Consider the following 19,565-nt stretch of genomic DNA (forward strand, 5'->3'; position numbering starts at 1 on the left):
TTACAACACGCATGGCTTACAGAGGAAATTCTTATTCCACGTCCTCATGGATACGAAAGGAAAATAATAAGAACAAGGACTATTATGAAAAACCAAAGAAAACTCAGATGTGTGTATACATGAATGTGCAATAAAATCAGAGTAAACAGGTGATTTCGGAATATGCAAAACAACCACTTTGAAAGAACAAAAATTCCAAGCGCTTTCGTGACTACTCGCATTATCAAGGAACAATGAAAGTAATGCATCAAAGGAAGGCATATAAAGGGTCTAGACACACCTCACTGTCACATCCCACAACAAAGCAACACCTGACGCACGACTCATAAGAAAGGGAACACTGCAGCAGGCCCGCTGGCCCAACTAGACAGGTCCTTCACACAACCCACCAACACACTGTTGTACCCAAGAATTAAGAATTTTAAAATTTATTGTTTGTCCAATGTATTATTAAATTCTTCCCAAATTTTATTAATTATAAATGGATCTAATTTATATAACCCAAAGGAAATATTAATATTATTGTCAAAACTACTTTTTATGAAACAAGATTCAATTATATTCCTGTTGACCGTGGACTTGCTTGATACAACTTTCTCAACTTTTTGAAAATCAGTTGGATGGTTAAAATCTCTCACAGGAATAAATAGAGCATTAGAATCTTGTCCAGTTCTAATGCTATATTTATGTTTTAATCTTAGTTCGAGACTTTTACCAGTTTGACCGTAATAAACTTTATCGCAAATTTTACAAGGAATCTTAGACACATCCGTCGGCATTTTGGGGGGAATTCTTTATCAAAAGTTTTTTTTTACTGTATCAAGATTTTTAAATACAACTTTGATATTAAAAGTTTTAAGAAGAGAAGGCATATCAACCAAGTTTTCATGGTAAGGGAGAACCAACATATTTTTAGTTGAATAAGGCTGGTTGTCCCTTTTTGGATTGTAAAAAGTATTTCTAGCAATTTTAAAAGATTTATCAATTACGTTTCTTGGATATTTCAAATCATTACCTATTTCATAAATTTTGGATATTTCCTCATCTATGAACTCTGGACTACGAATACGTAAAGCTCTCAAAAACATTGATGAGAAAACAGACAGTTTAACTATCTTGATATGAAGAATAATAGTGGACATAGGAACAGTTATTTGTAAGTTTTCTGTAAATTAATTCATTATTACCCTTAATAATTAAAACATCTAGAAAAGGTAATGAGTTATTTTCTTCAAACTCAACAGTAAAGTTTATAGAATGGGCTAAGCTATTTAATTTTCCTAGGAAATGGTGTATATCTACATTTTTGGGCATAAGACACAAAATATCATCAACATATCTGAACCATTTAGCTCTATTAGGGAGGATTGTGTTAAGCAGCCTTGTTTCAAAAAATTCCATGTATAGGTTACTAAGAACAGGTGAAAGAGGATTTCACATTGCCATACCAAACTTCTGAGTGTAAAACTTATCATTAAATACAAATTTTGCATCAACAATGCAAAGTTTAATAAGTTTAATGATAGTAGGAACTGGCAATGGTAAATCATAATTAACAAGTTCTTCAGATAAGAAACTTAATAAATCGTCAACTAGGTTTTGGCCTAAGTTTTGCAACTTCAAAAAAACTTAATAATGTTGAAATTACAAAAGCCTTTTCAAACTTTGAAAAATTTTCTGATTTATCCACTGATGAAATTAATATTAGTAAAGGAATGGTATATAACTGTTAAAACAAAACATTCCCAATTGCCCTCAAAGATTTATTTATTTATTTATTTATTTTTATTATTTAGAAATTTTTGCATACATACAGAGGTACAAAAAAATACAGGTAAAAGCAGCATGCCAAAGTCACTTATATGCATAGCATTACGGGCTGGCTTAAAATTAACTTAAGATTAACTAAGCAATGATGAAATCAGTGATAAGACATTATTGTAAACAGATAACTATAAAGCACAAATGAGTATTACAAAGACAGGTCATATGGTTGCTTGCATTGCTTCAAATCTTCAAATCTTATGATGCACTTAATAACAATAAAAATTTGCGCCTTACTAAAGCAGACAAAATAAATGCAATAGTGATTTATGAAAGAAAATGATTACCAAGAAAAAATTAATAATCTCTTAGATGATACTGAAACCTATTCTAAACTTAGAAAAAATCCCCTAGAAACTGTTAACACCAATTTCAATAAAACAATAAAACTTCTACTGAAAGGCGAAGATGAATTAATCAAACAATTTACTTCCACTTATCCATCTTTACCTTACATGTATGGACTAATAAAAACACACAAACCAGGGAATCAAGTCAGACCAATTATTAGCTAAATAGGATCAGTTTCATATAAATTATCCAAATGGCTTGTTGACATTTTGAGCCCTATTGTTGGCAAAATTTCTAACTTTAATGTTGAAAACAAAATAGATTTGGTTGAAAAATTAAGATCCTTGACTAACTTAAATGATTTTAACATGGTTAGGTTTGATGTTACTTCCTTGTTTACGAAAGTTCCTGTTGATGATTTATTAAGTTTCTTATCTGAAGAACTCGTTAATTATGATTTACCATTGCCAGTTCCTACTATAATTAAATTTATTAAACTTTGCATTGTTGATGCAAAATTTGTATTTAATAATAAGTTTTACACTCAGAAGTTTGGTATGGCAATGGGAAATCCTCTTTCACCTGTTCTTAGTAACCTATACATGGAATTTTTTGAAACAAGGTTGCTTAACACAATCCTCCCTAATAGAGCTAAATGGTTCAGATATGTTTATGATATTTTGTGTCTTATGCCCAAGAATGTAGATATACACCATTTCCTTGGCAAATTAAATAGCTTAGCCCTTTCTATAAACTTTACTGTTGAGTTTGAAGAAAATAACTCATTGCCTTTTCTGGATGTTTTAATTATTAAGGGTAATAATGAATTAATTTACAGAAAACCTACAAATAACTGTTCCTATGTCCACTATTATTCTTCACATCAAGATAGTTAAACTGTCTGTTTTCTCATCAATGTTTTTGAGAGCTGTACGTATTCGTAGTCCAGAGTTCATAGATGAGGAAATATCCAAAATTTATGAAATAGGTAATGATTTGAAATACCCAAGAAACGTAATTGATAAATCTTTTAAAATTGCTAGAAATACTTTTTACAATCCAAAAAGGGACAACCAGCCTTATTCAACTAAAAATATGTTGGTTCTCCCTTACCATGAAAACTTGGTTGATATGCCTTCTCTTCTTAAGACTTTTAATATCAAAGTTGTATTTAAAAATCTTGATACAGTAAAAAAAAAACTTTAAAGAATTCCCCCCAAAATGCTGACTGATGTGTCTATAAGATTCCTTGTAAAATTTGCGATAAAGTTTATTACGGTCAAACTGGTAAGTCTCGAACTAAGATGAAAACAACTTAAATATAGCATTAGAACTGGACAAGATTCTAATGCTCTATTTATTCATGTGAGAGATTTTAACCATCCAAATGATTTTCAAAAAGTTGAGAAAGTTGTATCAAAGGAAGTCTATGGTTGACAGGAATATAATTGAATCTTGTTTCATAAAAAGCAGTTTTGACAATAATATTAATATTTCCTTTGGTTTATATAAATTAGATCCATTTATAATTAATAGAATTTGGGAAGAATTTAATAATACATTGGACAAACAATAAATTTTAAATTTCTTAATTCTTGGGTAGAATAGTTTGTTGGTGGGTTGTGTGAAGGACCTGTCTAGTTGGGCCAGCGGTCCTGCTGCAGTGTTCCCTTTCTTATGAGTCGTGCATCAGGTGTTGCTTTGTTGTGGGATGTGATAGTGAGGTGTGGTCTAGACCCTTTATATGCCTTCCTTTGATGCATTACTTTCATTGTTCCTTGATAATGTGAGTAGTCACGAAAGCACTTGGAATTTCTCTGTTCTTTCACAGTGGTTGTTTTGCATACATGAATGTGTACATGTATGTGTACATGTATGTGTAGTGTGACCTAAGTGTAAGGAAAAGTAGCAAATATACCTGTTACCGTGTGTTTGTGGGACGGAAAAAAAAAGACGCCAGCAATCCTACCATCATGTAAAACAGTTACAGTGGAACCTCGATTGTCGAACTTAATTCGTTCTGTGTTGGTTCGAAAACCAAAATGATCGACAACCAAACCAGTTTTTCCCATAAAGAATAATGTAAATAGAATTAATTTGTTCCAGACCAAAAATGACACTATAATTTATTAATAATAATGTACTAACTACTACATAAACATTTTATAAAATTTTACTGCAAAAGCTGGTAGGCCTACATGGGAGAGAATGGGTCTGCAGGGTCAGTGTCTTTTTTTTTTTTTTCTAGTGCATAATGAGAATGTTCATAATGCGACCGTGAATTTTGCTTAAAACATTGACTTTGCGGTGTATTTTCTTATGGTATTTATGGTTGTATTCTTGTTTTCTTGGTCTCATTTAATAGAATGGAAGATATATTAATGAAATAGACTATTTTCAATGGTTTAAAGACTAAAATTAGCTTGAAATTGAGTTCAAAATAGCGGAATTGTTCAGTTTTTGCCATTGTTCAAAAGGGAACAAATCATGTCACACATCCAATAAATGGCAACCGGTGGGTTTAATATACATTCACAAATGTGCTGATATTCAGAATACTGGATAATTATGAAAGAAGAACAGTAAATCTTTTATTTTTTGTGTGAATAAAAATTCAAAATGAAAAGAAAGCGTAATGTAAGAGGGGCCTAGAGACCTGACTAATGAACAGATAAAATGTTATTTTAGTGCCAAGAATGTCTGCACTGTTTATGCTGGAACCTATTTTGAAATTGGCCTTTCTTGAATTTTGTGTGAAATTGGCCAAATTAGTAATTTCAGATCACTATTAGGTAATTGAAATAGGTAAATGGGCAGTTTTTTGTACTCGGTAGAATAAAAGGATTTCTAGTGAAATAACAGTGAGTTTGGTCGACTGGAACAATGAAATTGGCCCAAAATAGGGCTCAAAGTGGGTGAAATCGCCGGTGTGTAAATGTCTCTGAGACCGCTAAGTTTGCAGTAGTATAATTTCCATCAAATTTCGTACTTTTGGTTTCATTACCTTCACAAGATGCACAGCAAGAGCTCAAGAGATGTTTCCGGCACACGCATTAGTCACTATACTGACTGAGACCCACTCTGTGGACTCTGGCGATAACATGATCCCTGCGTTGCTGGTCGACAACAAAAACCATGTATGAAAACCAGATCGAACGAATCGGTTTGCGAACCGATTTGCTCAACAACTAGTCCGTTTCACAACCGAGGTTCTACTGTACAGGTTTCCATTTAAAACTCAACTGGTAGGACGGTAGTACTTCAAACGAACAAACAAACAACAAACAAATTTTATTTCTTTGCAAGATTAGATTGAGGTTATGAAATTACAATAATGAGTTGCAGTACAAAGAGAGCCGCTATCATGCCTAGGCATTATGGGCAGACTTAATTTAATGGCTTACAGACTACTTAATACTAAAGAAATTGATCATAGTTTGTTGAAGTTGGGTGGTTGCTGTTTACCAGCCTACCATGTTGAATAAAAGCTATATTCTTTTTCTTCAACACACTGGCCATATCCTACTGAGGCGGGGTGGCCCAAAAAGAAAAATGAAATTTCTCATTATAAATTTAGTTATGTACAGTATATATGAGAAGGGGTTACTAGCTCCTTTCTCTTGGCATTTTAATTGCCTCTTATGACACAAATGGCTTATGGAGGAAGAATTCTGTTCCACTTCCCCATGGAGGGGATAATCTGATATTCATTTCTCTTGTATTCATTGTAAATCGTAAATTTATATTTATAATCACCTAAGAGACTGTATATATACAACCACTAAATTTATCATTGCCTTATTACAGCCTCTCCTCTCTTAACGACGGAGTTCTGTTCCTAATACCATGTCGGTAAACAAATAAGTCACTAAGTGAGGAGCATACTATAATGGTAGTGGGTTTGTGTCAACCATCTTTGATATTGCACCATTGATAACATATTTTTAAATGTTTGTTTAGTAGTGTACTCTGTATTGTAATAAACAGAATAGAGAAAATCAGCTCTCATATACTTTATTTAGGTATGCATGCATGTCAGAGAGCCCGTCGTAAATCTGAGTTGTCGGTAAACAAGTACGTCGCTAAGTGAGGAGAAGTTGTAATCTTAAGCTAATCTTAAGTTTGCCTAAAATGCTCTGCATATTAAGGGGCTTCTACATGCACACATAAATGTCATTCACCTTTGTACAAACATTGTATCATGGCCTTATCTTATCTAAGGTCAGGGTCAAGGATAGGCTTTGGGTTATGCTTTAGCAGTTGACTAATGTTACGTTACAACTGCTTGGAAACATTGTCTTGTATGTCTTATATACTTGTGCACCTATATGCTGGAAAATACAGTAATATACAGTAACCCCTGTTAAATATTCTGTAAAATTATTATTTGTTTGGAGATTTTAATTTCAATAATTTTGCTACCAGGAAGCTGAATCGTTTGCATCTTCGGGCAAGCAATTCTGAGTCGAGATTCTTATCTGTATGTGAGCGCTTGTTGCGCCACAATCAACTGACTGACTGTACTCTTGTAGCTGATGGTCAATTTGTCCAAGCTCATAGACTCATCCTGGCTACATGCAGGTACGCTTTTGAAATTTACTCCATAGTTTTTAAGGTTTTAGTTACAAATAATTTATTTCAGGTTACTATCAAAGATTTTTCATCAGTTCCTGTAAATTGAGCATTAGCTCTTATACAAATAAGAGGTTGGCAATAGAGATATCCAAGTGTGCGTGTGTCTTAGTCATCAGTTTGTGTCTATAATAATACATTTACCATATTTCATGGCTTATTAGACACGTTTTTTTTTCCATAAAATGTCTCCAAAAACCAGCCTGCATCCTATACACTAAAGGTGATGGGGGCTATAAGTTTGGGGTGTGGGGGTGGGCTGTAGCTCTCCCAGTTAAGTCTATTGCTGAGCCATGGAAACTAAAAAAAGTCTTATAAGCCGCGAAATACGGTATATCATTCTGCAACAAGGTACAGGAGGGCCCTGTTTGTATGGCTCTTATGTTTCCAAAACTGTGATTAGCAGAAATCACCAGCTGGTGGAAGTGTTTTTTTTTCCATTATCGAATGCATATAAAATGCCTGATGAAGTGTGTATGCTATCATATATTAACCCTTTGACTGTCGCGGCCGTATATATACGTCTTACGAGGTACAGTGTTTGACGTATATATACTCATAAATTCTGGTGGCTTCAAATCAAGCAGGAGAAAGCTGGTAGGCCCATATGTGAGAGAATGGGTCTGTGTGGTTAGTGTGCACCATGTAAAAAAAAATCCTGGAGCACGCAGTGCATAATGAGAATGAAGGCTTACTCAGCCCTGTAACAACTTCAGACAGTATTACCCAGGCTGGCTCCTCAGGAAAATTAGTGAATAGAAAAAGAAATAATAACAGACAAACATAAACACTTTATTATATAGAAAATATAAAATATAAAACACTTAAATATGAAATATTAATCCTACATTAAAGAAAATGAAAAATGAAAAATATAAATGATAACTGAATTCAACGCTAATAGGGGTGTCTGGTGTTGGTGACACTGTGTTGTTTAAATTGTAGCCGTTGCTGATGATGGAGGGGGGGGGGTCGCAGGTGTTGGTGACCACCACTGGCTAGTTCTTCACAGAGAATCGCCGTGATTATTATCCCGATGACAGGAAAGCAGGTTCTTTACCGCTGCAATAATGTGGGGTTACGTCCTGCAATTTCATACAGGTGCACAGGTAGTTAAATACAAAATGGGGACGTCTCCAGGACGTTAGTCCTTCTGTTCTGCTCGTTGATTGACAGGTGACCCTCACTGTCATCCAAGCTGAAAAGATAGACAGGTTACCCACTAATTAAATAATCACTCTCCATGGCAGTGTACATTACTCAAAAGACTTGGTGATTATTACAACAGTCAACCTAGAGCAAGACTGAAAGGACTAAGTTTATTATTGGTCAAAAGTGAAGCTTTTAACCAATAAATCCACTAGAATACAAGGCAGGCATGTACTTACAGTAGTGTTGGGAGCTGCGAGTCGAGTGATTTACTGTTTGACCAGAGCCCCACACGTCACCTTTCGGGGGGGGAGGTGGAAGAGGGAGGGGAAGGGATAGCGGGAGCTAGACTGACCCTACGTTAACAAGCAGCCGGCAATCAAACTATCACTTTAGGGGTGGGGGGGGAGAAAAGGCGGGAAAAACGGGAGCGTGACTTACCCTACCTTAACTAGTAGCCGGCAATGAAACTATTGTTACTATATTGCTACTCCTATCTATTGAACTTTTCCCTCACACTCCCCCATACCAAGACTTATAGTCAAGGAGTATAAGAAGAATAGGCGAGGAGAAAGTTCTAACATGTGGAAGTCGCTTAAGGCAACAAATCTTCTACTTACTGTCACGACTTAACCAGTCAGAGAAATAATTGAATGAACCATTGATATACACAATATGGAACTTAAAAGCCTGGAGTGCCAATGTCCACCTCAAGAGGCGACTGTTGGTTCCCTTAAAAGTTTCTAGGTATATCAAAGGTTTGTGGTCCGTTTCTAAAATGAATTCTTTTCCCAGCAAATAAAATTTAAGTTTGGAGATACCCCACACAAGGGCTAAACATTCCTTTTTGATAAGATGCCTGTAAGATCAGTAAGGTTCGGGATAAACCGTGCATAAAAGTTTACAGAACCAAGAAAGCTTCGCATGAGCTTCTTGGTTTTGGGGAATTTAAATTCTAATAAAGCTTTGATCTTACTGGGGAGAGGCTGCAGAGAGTTATTAGAAAGTATCAGTCCAAGATATTTAATCTTGTTATACCCTAGGAAGCATTTCTTCGGCTTGGCAGTGAGGCCATGTGAGCGTAACCTACGCAAAACTGATGTTAATGTTTGGATATGTTCGCCCCATGTAGATGTCATTACGTAAATGTTATCAAAATAAACTGAAACATTTGGCATATTACCCAAGACCTTTCTCATCAGTCTCACGTAGGTAGCACAGGCAGTTACCAAACCGAAGGGCATAGTTCTATATTGCATCAGTCCTTGGTGTGTAGGAAAAGCGGTGTACTGCTTAGAAGAAGGATCTAACATTACTTGATGATATGCCTGCGCAATATCAATCTCTGAAAAGAAGGAAGAGTCATAAAATTTGTGTAGATCGCTATCTATTAAAGGCATAGGCTCAGCATCCCACCGAGTTATAGCATTAAGGCCTCTGAAGTCAATAGCAAGTCTATATGAATTATCCTCCTTCTTAACCATGACTACTGGTGAACAATATGAAGATACTGAAGGTTCAATGATCTTTAGTTTTAATAATTTGTCTACCTCTCGGTCAAATGCATCCCTAAGGTGAACTGGAACTGGGTATAATTTTAGTTTGATAGGATTGTCCGTCACCAAGTCAATCTTATGGACTACCGTGGAGGTAACACCTGGAATATCAGTAAAGACATCTGAAAAGTTACTCACACATTGAAGTAGTTCATGTCTCTTATGGTCATCCAAAGATTCATTAATATTAATGTTGGTTGCATCCGAGTGGTCAAGAGTCACCAAGTCATGTAGTTCTTCATCATAGTCTAAGTTAGAGGTATCAATTACGCACACTTTACATTCTTCAGTTGTCTTATCAAGTTCGTGTGGAAAAACTAAGTCAAAGTTGTTAAGGCAGTTAACCGAATTTCTTCGGTAATATTTCTTAAGGATGTTGATATGATAAAGCTTAGGTTTCCCCTTGACTTCTATGAGGTAGTCAACTTCCCACAAATTTTTAATACTTTATATGGACCTTTCCATGCTACTAATAATTTATTTTACTTGATAGGCAAAAGTACAAGAACTTCATCTCCTACTTTAAAACTTCTCCTCTGACTTTTGGAATCAAAATAGGTTTTGTACTGGTCCATTGACAAGCTTAGGTTTTTCGAAACTGTCAGAGGTCTCCTAAAGTTTGGATCTAAGGTCAAGGAGAAACTGGTAAGAAGACTGAACCTCAGCATTTACCTCCTCATTAGTCCATAAGTCATGAAGGATGGACAATGGGCCTCTGGCCTGTCTATCATAGAGAAGTTCAAAAGGTGAAAACCCCAAAGAGTCACTGGGAACTTCCCTCATGGCAAACAAAGCACAGGGTAGGTAACGATGCCACTCCTTAGGTTTAAGGGAGCAAAGTTTCCTTAAAATGGACTTGAGAATTGAATGCTGGCGCTCAATCCTCCCATTACAGCTGGGATGATAGGGTGTAGTGAAGAGAGGCTTCACTCCCAGAAGTTGGTATAGATGTTGCATTAAGTCAGATGTGAATTGTGTCCCACGGTCAGACAAAATTTCTATAGGGATGCCCACTCTGGAGAAGATGGACAAAAGGGCTTCAGCCACCTCTGTAGTAGTTATGGTCTTTAAGGGTATGGCTTCAGGGAAACTCTAAGAACATAACAACATAAAAACATAAGAAAGGAGGAACACTGCAGGAGGCCTGCTGGCCCATGCTAGGCAGGTCCTTTACAATTCATCCCACTAACAAAACATTTGCCCAACCCAATTTTCAATGCCACCCAAGAAATAAGCTCTGATGTGAAAGTCCCACTCAAATCCAACCCCTCCCACTCATGTACTTATCCAACCTAAATTTGAAACTACCCAAGGTCCCAGCCTCAGTAACCCAACTAGGTAGACTGTTCCACTCATCAACTAGCCTATTTCCAAACCAATACTTTCCTATGTCCTTTCTAAATCTAAACTTATCTAATTTAAATCCATTACTGCGGGTTCTCTCTTGGAGAGACATCCTCAAGACCTTATTAATATCCCCTTTATTAATACCTATCTTCCACTTATACACTTCGATCAGGTCTCCCCTCATTCTTCGTCTAACAAGTGAATGTAACTTAAGAGTCTTCAATCTTTCTTCATAAGGAAGATTTCTGATGCTATGTATTAATTTAGTCATCCTACGCTGAATGTTTTCTAACGAATTTATGTCCATAATTTAAGCATAATCAACTAATGTTAATATATATCTATGTCCCCCAGATGAAAGTGGAGATAAAGGACCAACGATGTCAATAGCTACTCTTTCAAACGGTACCGTAAAGATAGGCATTTTGACCATAGGTACTCGCCTGGTACCTCGGGAGGATGACAGTTGGCTATCTTTACATGATCTACAATAGGTAGTGACATCTGAGGACATTTTTGGCCAACAATAGGTTTCCCTAATTTTATTTAAGGTTTTACGATGCGAGAAATGTCCGGCCACTGGCAGGTCATGAGCCATTTTAAGAACAGTCTCTCTGCATTGACTTGGAACAACTAAGATGGAATAGTCTATCTCATCTGAATTTAATTTGAATACTGACTTGTACAAGATTTTTTTTTTTTTTTTTTTTTTTTCAACAAGTCGGCCGTCTCCCACCGAGGCAGGGTGACCCAAAAAAGAAAGAAAATCCCCAAAAAGAAAATACTTTCATCATCATTCAACACTTTCACCACACTCGCACATTATCACTGTTTTTGCAGAGGTGCTCAGAATACAACAGTCTAGAAGCATAAACATATAAAGATACACAATATATCCCTCCAAACTGCCAATATCCCAAACCCCTCCTTTAAAGTGCAGGCATTGTACTTCCCATTTCCAGGACTCAAGTCCGACTATATGAAAATAACCGGTTTCCCTGAATCCCTTCACTAAATATTACCCTGCTCACACTCCAACAGATCGTCAGGTCCCAAGTACCATTCGTCTCCATTCACTCCTATCTAACACGCTCACGCACGCTTGCTGGAAGTCCAAGCCCCTTACCCACAAAACCTCCTTTACCCCCTCTCTCCAACCCTTTCGAGGACGACCCCTACCCCGCCTTCCTTCCCCTATAGATTTATATGCTTTCCATGTCATTCTACTGTGATCCATTCTCTCTAAATGATACCTTTTATATATTCAAATTTATATGAAAAGTTTTTCCTTTGGATAACTTGATTTTGTTTAGCGGCATTATGGCAATTCTGAAGAGAAGGGCAATTACGTTGTAACTTGACAAAGGAGTCCTTCGATATATCTAAAGGCTTAAAGTCAGGGAAAATCAAAGGATGGACAGTAGGAGAAGCCTGGGCTTTGGTCTGAGCCCTAGTCAAGACATTTATGGTATCGGAGGTGATATCTTCACTTTCATCTAACAAGTGAACCGGTGATCCTACTACCTCGCTTTCGAGAGTAGCATCACTGGTTTTTAATCCCACATGAATCTCACGAGACATTGTCTCATCTGAACTTTCAAGGGGCTTCTCTGACTCCACAGGAAGAGGATCTGAAACACTTATATCCATCTTTGGTGATGAAAGGTCAACCTCAGAAGGAAGAATGGCACCTTTTACATTACCTATTAGTACGGAGCAAGAAGTGATGGGAGCTAGTACGGCTTCAGACCAACCTGTGAACCATTTAGACCTAATGTGACAACGGATGGTAGGAAAAGTGTCCGTACGGCCCAAGTAGTCTGAAAGTATAGCAGAGGAATGAGTTTCTTTAAGGTTAGGGAACAGCTTATCAGAAATGACTATACATGTGCATCCAGTGTCTCGTAAAATGGTAGATACATTAAGTCCATTAACTGTTCCTGAACAGAAGGGTGCTTGGTCATTACAGTCTTTAAAACATCTTCCAACTTTTTGGACCTACTTAGAAGGACAATCTGGACGTTTATGTCCCTTAACACCACACAAATGACAAACAGGAATAAAAGAACTCATTTTACTTTCCACTAGAGGCTTTGATTTCTTAAGGTCTGATGAACCCTTACCCTTATGGTTCGATCCCTTTAGGTCTTTATAGGAATTGTGAGCCTCAGCATACAGGTCAGCAGCCTCAGCAACTTCCTCAGCTTTAATCAGGTTACGTTCTCTGATGAATGTTCGTATCTGATGGGGAAGAGCTGTCAGGAACTGGTCAGCAACCATGAAGTCTCTAAGAGATTCATAACTGTGATCAATTCCTGAACTATCTATCCAAAAGTCGAACAAACGAAAGAGTGTTACCTGTAACTGTTGAAAGTTCTGGCCAGGCTGTAAGGTGGCATACCTGAAATCTTTCCTGTAAGAATTAGTGGTTTTTTGATATGCTTTTAAGGATTGCCTTCTTTAGTAGGTTATAATTACATATGATATCCTGTGACAAAGTTGCATAGATATTCAAAGCTGTACCAGAAAATAACATTCCTAACCTGGTAGCCCAGGTGTCAACAGCCCATTCACAGAGGGTAGCGGTATTTTCAAACCTGATAATGTATGAAGTTATGTCTTCCCCCTCTGTGAAGGGAGGTAAATTAGGTGTTGGAATATGTGCACTGACTGCACGTTGTTCCATTACTCCTTCCTCTAATTGTTGTTGTGTAAAAGTTAACTTTTTATTCTCTAATTCAAGGCGAGATTTTTCGAGCTCGCGATCCTTTTCTCTCTATTAACTCAAGTTCTCTAGCTTTTTCTTCACGTTCTCTAGCTTTTTCCTCAACTTCTCTATCCTTTGCTCTTTCCTCAAGTTCCCTTAATTTAACCTGTTCCTCACGTATCTTAGCTTGTTCCTCACGTACTCTTGCTCTCTCCTCACGATCAAGTCTATCACGCTCTTTTTGGTCTTCTCGCTCTCTTTCTAACTGTCTTTCTCGGATTTCTCTCTCAATTCTCTCTCTCTCTCCTTTTTCTCTTCTCTTTCTATTCTCTCTCTCTCCTTTTCTTCTTCTCTTTCCCTTTCTGTCTTTCTTCTCTCTCAATTCTCTCTCTTTCAAGTCTTTCCTGGATCTTAGCACTAATGAAAGATTCTAAATTTTTCCCTGTTATTCCTAACTTACTTCCAGCGTTCATCCAAAACTGGTATTCCTCCATGCTTGCAAGAACAACTTAAACTATCAGGGGAAATGAAGCGGGTATTAAAGAAAATGGAGGGTTCAATTCCTGCTCCACTCAAACTGTAAATAAACCAGAGGGCTCGATCCCTGCTTCAATTAAACAATATGTATTTAATGAAAACGAAGGGTTCTATGCCGGCTCCGAGCAAACAGTAAGTAGAATGGGGTCACTTGACCATCCAATCTTCTCGCCAACAAATCAAGAGTATCCTATGACAGTTCCCTTGATATAATAAAGAGCTCAATGAAACAAATTGTCACTGGAAAATCTCGGGTCCCTAGAGTCTAATCCTCCAAAGTGTTTCAAGCTTACATGAAATTAGGTGGCAGAATTAAATATTATATCCTGCCTGACTTGACTTACAATAAATTGAGACTATAACAATCGCCAAATCTTTTAAATACCTGTACTGTAGTCCTACCATAGAGAATGATTACTCATGGCTGGTGGTAACCGTCTGTGGTATGCAGCGTTGAAGTTCCAATGGTAGATTCAAGATGGAGTTGAATCTTGATTCAGTAGAGTTGATCCTGGCAAGGTCGCCACTTGTGAAGGCTTACTCAGCCCTGTAACAACTTCAGACAGTATTACCCAGGCTGGCTCCTCCTCAGGAAAATTAGTGAATAGAAAAAGAAATAATAACAGACAAACATAAACACTTTATTATATAGAAAATATAAAATATAAAACACTTAAATATGAAATATTAATCCTGCATTAAAGAAAATGAAAAATGAAAAATATAAATAACTGAATTCAACGCTAATAGGGGTGTCTGGTGTTGGTGACACTGTGTTGTTTAAATCGTAGCCGTTGCTGATGATGGGGAGGGGGTCGCAGGTGTTGGTGACCACCACTGGCTAGTTCTTCACAGAGAATCGCCGTGATTATTATCCCGATGACAGGAAAGCAGGTTCTTTACCGCTGCAATGATGTGGGGTTACGTCCTGCAATTTCATACAGGTGCACAGGTAGTTCAATACAAAATGGGGACGTCTCCAGGACGTTAGTCCTTCTCCTGTTCTGCTCGTTGATTGACAGGTGACCCTCACTGTCATCCAAGCTGAAAAGATACAGGTTATCCACTGCTTAAATAATCACTCTCCATGGCAGTGTACATTACTCAAAAGACGTGGTGATTATTACAACAGTCAACCTAGAGCAAGACTGAAAGGACTAAGTTTATTATTGGTCAAAAGTGAAGCCTTTAACCAATAAATCCACTAGAATACAAGGCAGGCATGTACTTACAGTAGTGTTGGGAGCTGGGAGTCGAGTGATTTACTGTTTGACCAGAGCCCCACACGTCACCTTTCGGGGGGGGGGGGGAAGAGGGAGGGGAAGGGATAGCGGGAGCTAGACTGACCCTATGTTAACAAGCAGCCGGCAATCAAACTATCACTTTAGGGGTGGGGGGGGGAGAAAAGGCGGGAAAAACGGGAGCGTGACTTACCCTACCTTAACTAGTAGCCGGCAATGAAACTATTGTTACTATATTGCTACTCCTATCTGTTGAACTTTTCCCTCACAGAGAAAAAAAAAACTCCGACCGTTTTTTTTTTAATTAAAATGCCGACTTTGTGGTCTATTTTCGTATAGTATTTATGGTTGTATTCTCTTTTTCTTGGTCTCATTTGATAGAATGGAAAACATAATATAGAAATAGAGGTGATTTTGATGGATTTTACTATAAAAAGAACCTAGAAATGGAGCTCAAAATAGGGGAAATGTTTGATTTTTGCCAATGTTCAAAAGTAAACAAATGATGCCATTGTCCAATAAATGTCCAACTAGCCATGCTAATATGCAGTCATGAATGGGTTGATGTTATTTATACAATTATTACAGTATTGCAGTAGTCTGCATAATAGTAAGTCTTCTATTTTTTGTTTGAATAAAAATTCAAAATAGAAAGCAAGAGTAATATCAGAGGGGCCTGGAGACATGACTGATGAGCAAAGAAAATGTTATTTTAGAGCTAGGAATGTCTGCATTGTTCATTCTGGACCTTATTTTGAAATTGTCATATTTATTAATTTCCGTGAAATTGGCCAAATTGCAAATTTCTGACCACATTATTAGGTAGTTGAAATTGGTAAATGGGCAGTTTCTTGTACTCAATCGATAAAAAAAATAGAGTTCTAAAGAAATAGCTATGAATTTGGGCGACTGGAACATTGGAATTAGCCGAAAATAGGGCTCAAAGTGGGCGAAATCACCAATTTGTAAACAGTGCCGAGGTCGCTAACTTCGCAAGAGCATAATTACGTCAGTTTTCCATCAAATTTCGTTTTTTTTTGGTGTCATTACAATTTGGAAAAGATTCTCTATCATTTCATAAGAAAAAATAATTTTTTTTTTTTTAAATTTTGCGACACCAGGAGACTCCTCAGGATTGGGGGTTGCGACAGTCAAAGGGTTAAGTGCTCAATAGAGCTAAGCATAAAAAACAGATAAAAATATAAAATAAATATACAGTACATTACCTAATTTTTATATCAGTATGCAATAATAAACATTAAAATGTACTGTTCCATAACCTGTGTCAACATAGTCAGTAAGAATTCGATTAGTCTGCCCGAAATGCCTAGGCATGCTAGTGGCTTTCTTTGTAATTAATATTTTGTAATACATAAAGCACACATTGTAAGCTTTGCATGGAAATAAACATTTTCGTGTCGCCTTGTGCAACTGTTGTTGAAAACGGTGGAAACTTGGTAAAAGCAGAAAACATGATGAACAGTATGAACTGTTATTGCCTTATTAATTTTAAGTTAATTTTAAGTTTGCCTGAAATGCTGTGCATACAAAGGGGCTTTTGGCATGTACACCCAACTATTATATTCCTTTGTACAACCATGCATCATGTCAAAATAAATTATTTTATTATTATTATTATTATTATTATTATTATTATTATTATTATTATTATTATTATTATTATTATTATTATTATTATTATTATTATAGCTCAATTGAAAGCCAACAAAAACATGGGATACTGAAAAGAGGAGCTCTATGTGCGGGGCTCTCCTGTATAATATTTGCTTGGGGTCCACTCTGTATTCTTTCTAGTGATTATGTACTTTTTTATTCTATTTTAGGTAGTCGAGTGTTGTCATATCTATTTTCAATCCCACAGTGAGAGTTTTGAGGAAATGTTCAAAACGGTGATGCATGCAAATCCAGTTATCGTTCTCCGGGATATTACCATTCAAGAACTTCGAGGTTTGATCAACTATATGTACAAAGGAGAAACTCTCGTTAAATCCAGTGATCTTCCTGGACTCCTTAAAGCAGCAGCTCAGCTTAAAATTAAAGGTGAGTTCTAGTATAAGTTATGAACAGAGAGAGAATAAGATATAGCCAGTCATAAGGTCTATTATTCTCTAATATGAGTGGTGAATGTCTCTAAACATTCTCGGCTGAAGCGATAGTAACCTTTAATATGAGTAGTGAATGTCTCTAAACATTCTTGGCTGAGGTGGTATTAACCTTTAATATCAATAGTGAAAGTCTCTAAATATTCTTGGCTGTGGCTGAAGTGTTATTAGCCTTGAATATGAGTAAGGAAAGTAAATTTTGTTAAATATTCTAAATTGAAGTGAAACTAAACATTCTGCACTGTTGGTGAGACTGCTAATGTTTTCTTTGTCTCGTGAATTCTAAGTTTTCGAACTAATTTTAATAATAACGTTCAGTATTCTTTTTACACCTATACTCTCTTGGAGTTGGAGAGAGGGGGTAAAGGAGGTTTTGTGGGCAAGGGGCTTGGACTTCCAGCAAGCGTGCGTGAGCGTGTTAGATAGGAGTGAATGGAGACGAATGGCACTTGGGACCTGACAATCTGTTGGAGTGTGAGCAGGGTAATATTTAGTGAAGGGATTCAGGGAAACCGGTTATTTTCATATAGTCGGACTTGAGTCCTGGAAATGGGAAGTACAATGCCTGCACTTTAAAGGAGGGGTTTGGGATATTGGCAGTTTGGAGGGATATGTTGTGTATCTTTATATGTGTATGCTTCTAGACTGTTGTATTCTGAGAACCTCTGCAAAAACAGTGATAATGTGCGAGTGTGGTGAAAGTGTTGAATGATGATGAAAGTATTTTCTTTTTGGGGATTTTCTTTCTTTTTTTTTGGGTCACCCTGCCTCGGTGGGAGACGACCGACTTGTTGAAAAAAAAACTCTTGTTTTTTAATAATTCTTTTGGATGTTTAAGATTTCGTTTCACTTGTGTATGGAAAGTTACTGAGACTAAAGCAAGGGGATGGTTACCCTTACTCTGGTCCTGAAGGGTAAGTCATATGTATAGCAGTTGGGTATCTTTAGTGTTGATTGTTCATCTCCATTGTCTGGAACAATGTTCCAGACTATGGAGCTGACTGACTAAGGGACTGACCACCTCATAAACTTTTTTCCAAGGTTGATGAACTGATTACATCATCTGCTACCACACTTGCTGCTGCTGTATTTGACTGAAGAAGTCTACTGTGTAGGCAAAACATTCCAGTCAACAAAAAAGATACCCAACTGTTGCACATATGTCTTGTTCTTCAACTTGTTGGTATTATATACCATATTACCTGGAGTTTACCTGGAGAGAGTTCCAGGGGTCAACGCCCCCGCGGCCCAGTCTGTGACCAGGCCTCCTGGTGGATCAGAGCCTGATCAACCAGGCTGTTGCTGCTGGCTGCACGCAAACCAACGTACGAGCCACAGCCCGGCTGATCAGGAACTGACTTTAGGTGCTTGTCCAGTGCCAGCTTGAAGACTGCCAGGGGTCTGTTGGTAATCCCCCTTATGTGTGCTGGGAGGCAGTTGAACAGTCTCGGGCCCCTGACACTTATTGTATGGTCTCTTAACGTGCTAGTGACACCCCTGCTTTTCATTGGGGGGATGGTGCATCGTCTGCCAAGTCTTTTGCTTTCGTAGTGAGTGATTTTCGTGTGCAAGTTCGGTACTAGTCCCTCTAGGATTTTCCAGGTGTATATAATCATGTATCTCTCCCTCCTGCGTTCCAGGGAATACAGGTTTAGGAACCTCAAGCGCTCCCAGTAATTGAGGTGTTTTATCTCCGTTATGCGCGCCGTGAAAGTTCTCTGTACATTTTCTAGGTCGGCAATTTCACCTGCCTTGAAAGGTGCTGTTAGTGTGCAGCAATATTCCAGCCTAGATAGAACAAGTGACCTGAAGAGTGTCATCATGGGCTTGGCCTCCCTAGTTTTGAAGGTTCTCATTATCCATCCTGTCATTTTTCTAGCAGATGCGATTGATACAATGTTATGGTCCTTGAAGGTGAGATCCTCCGACATGATCACTCCCAGGTCTTTGACGTTGGTGTTTCGCTCTATTTTGTGGCCAGAATTTGTTTTGTACTCTGATGAAGATTTAATTTCCTCATGTTTACCATATCTGAGTAATTGAAATTTCTCATCGTTGAACTTCATATTGTTTTCTGCAGCCCACTGAAAGATTTGGTTGATGTCCGCCTGGAGCTTTGCAGTGTCTGCAATGGAAGACACTGTCATGCAGATTCGGG

At 37.4% G+C, this 19,565-nt stretch overlaps 1 protein-coding gene across 1 annotated transcript in view; it reads left to right on the plus strand.

The window, feature by feature from the left end:
• LOC128704695 (uncharacterized) overlaps positions 1 to 17,371 on the plus strand; it is a 62,779-nt gene extending 45,408 nt beyond the window's left edge. The window contains exons 4-5 of the mRNA XM_070080864.1: positions 6,541 to 6,696; positions 17,167 to 17,371. Of these exons, the coding sequence (XP_069936965.1) occupies positions 6,541 to 6,696; positions 17,167 to 17,356 (346 nt within the window). The 3' untranslated portion in view covers positions 17,357 to 17,371. The remainder of the gene's footprint in view (positions 1 to 6,540; positions 6,697 to 17,166) is intronic.
• The last annotated feature ends 2,194 nt before the right edge of the window (positions 17,372 to 19,565 follow it).

Source organism: Cherax quadricarinatus, unplaced genomic scaffold, assembly GCF_038502225.1.
Source record: "Cherax quadricarinatus isolate ZL_2023a unplaced genomic scaffold, ASM3850222v1 Contig1138, whole genome shotgun sequence".
In the NCBI taxonomy this organism is placed as follows: Eukaryota; Metazoa; Arthropoda; class Malacostraca; order Decapoda; family Parastacidae; genus Cherax; species Cherax quadricarinatus.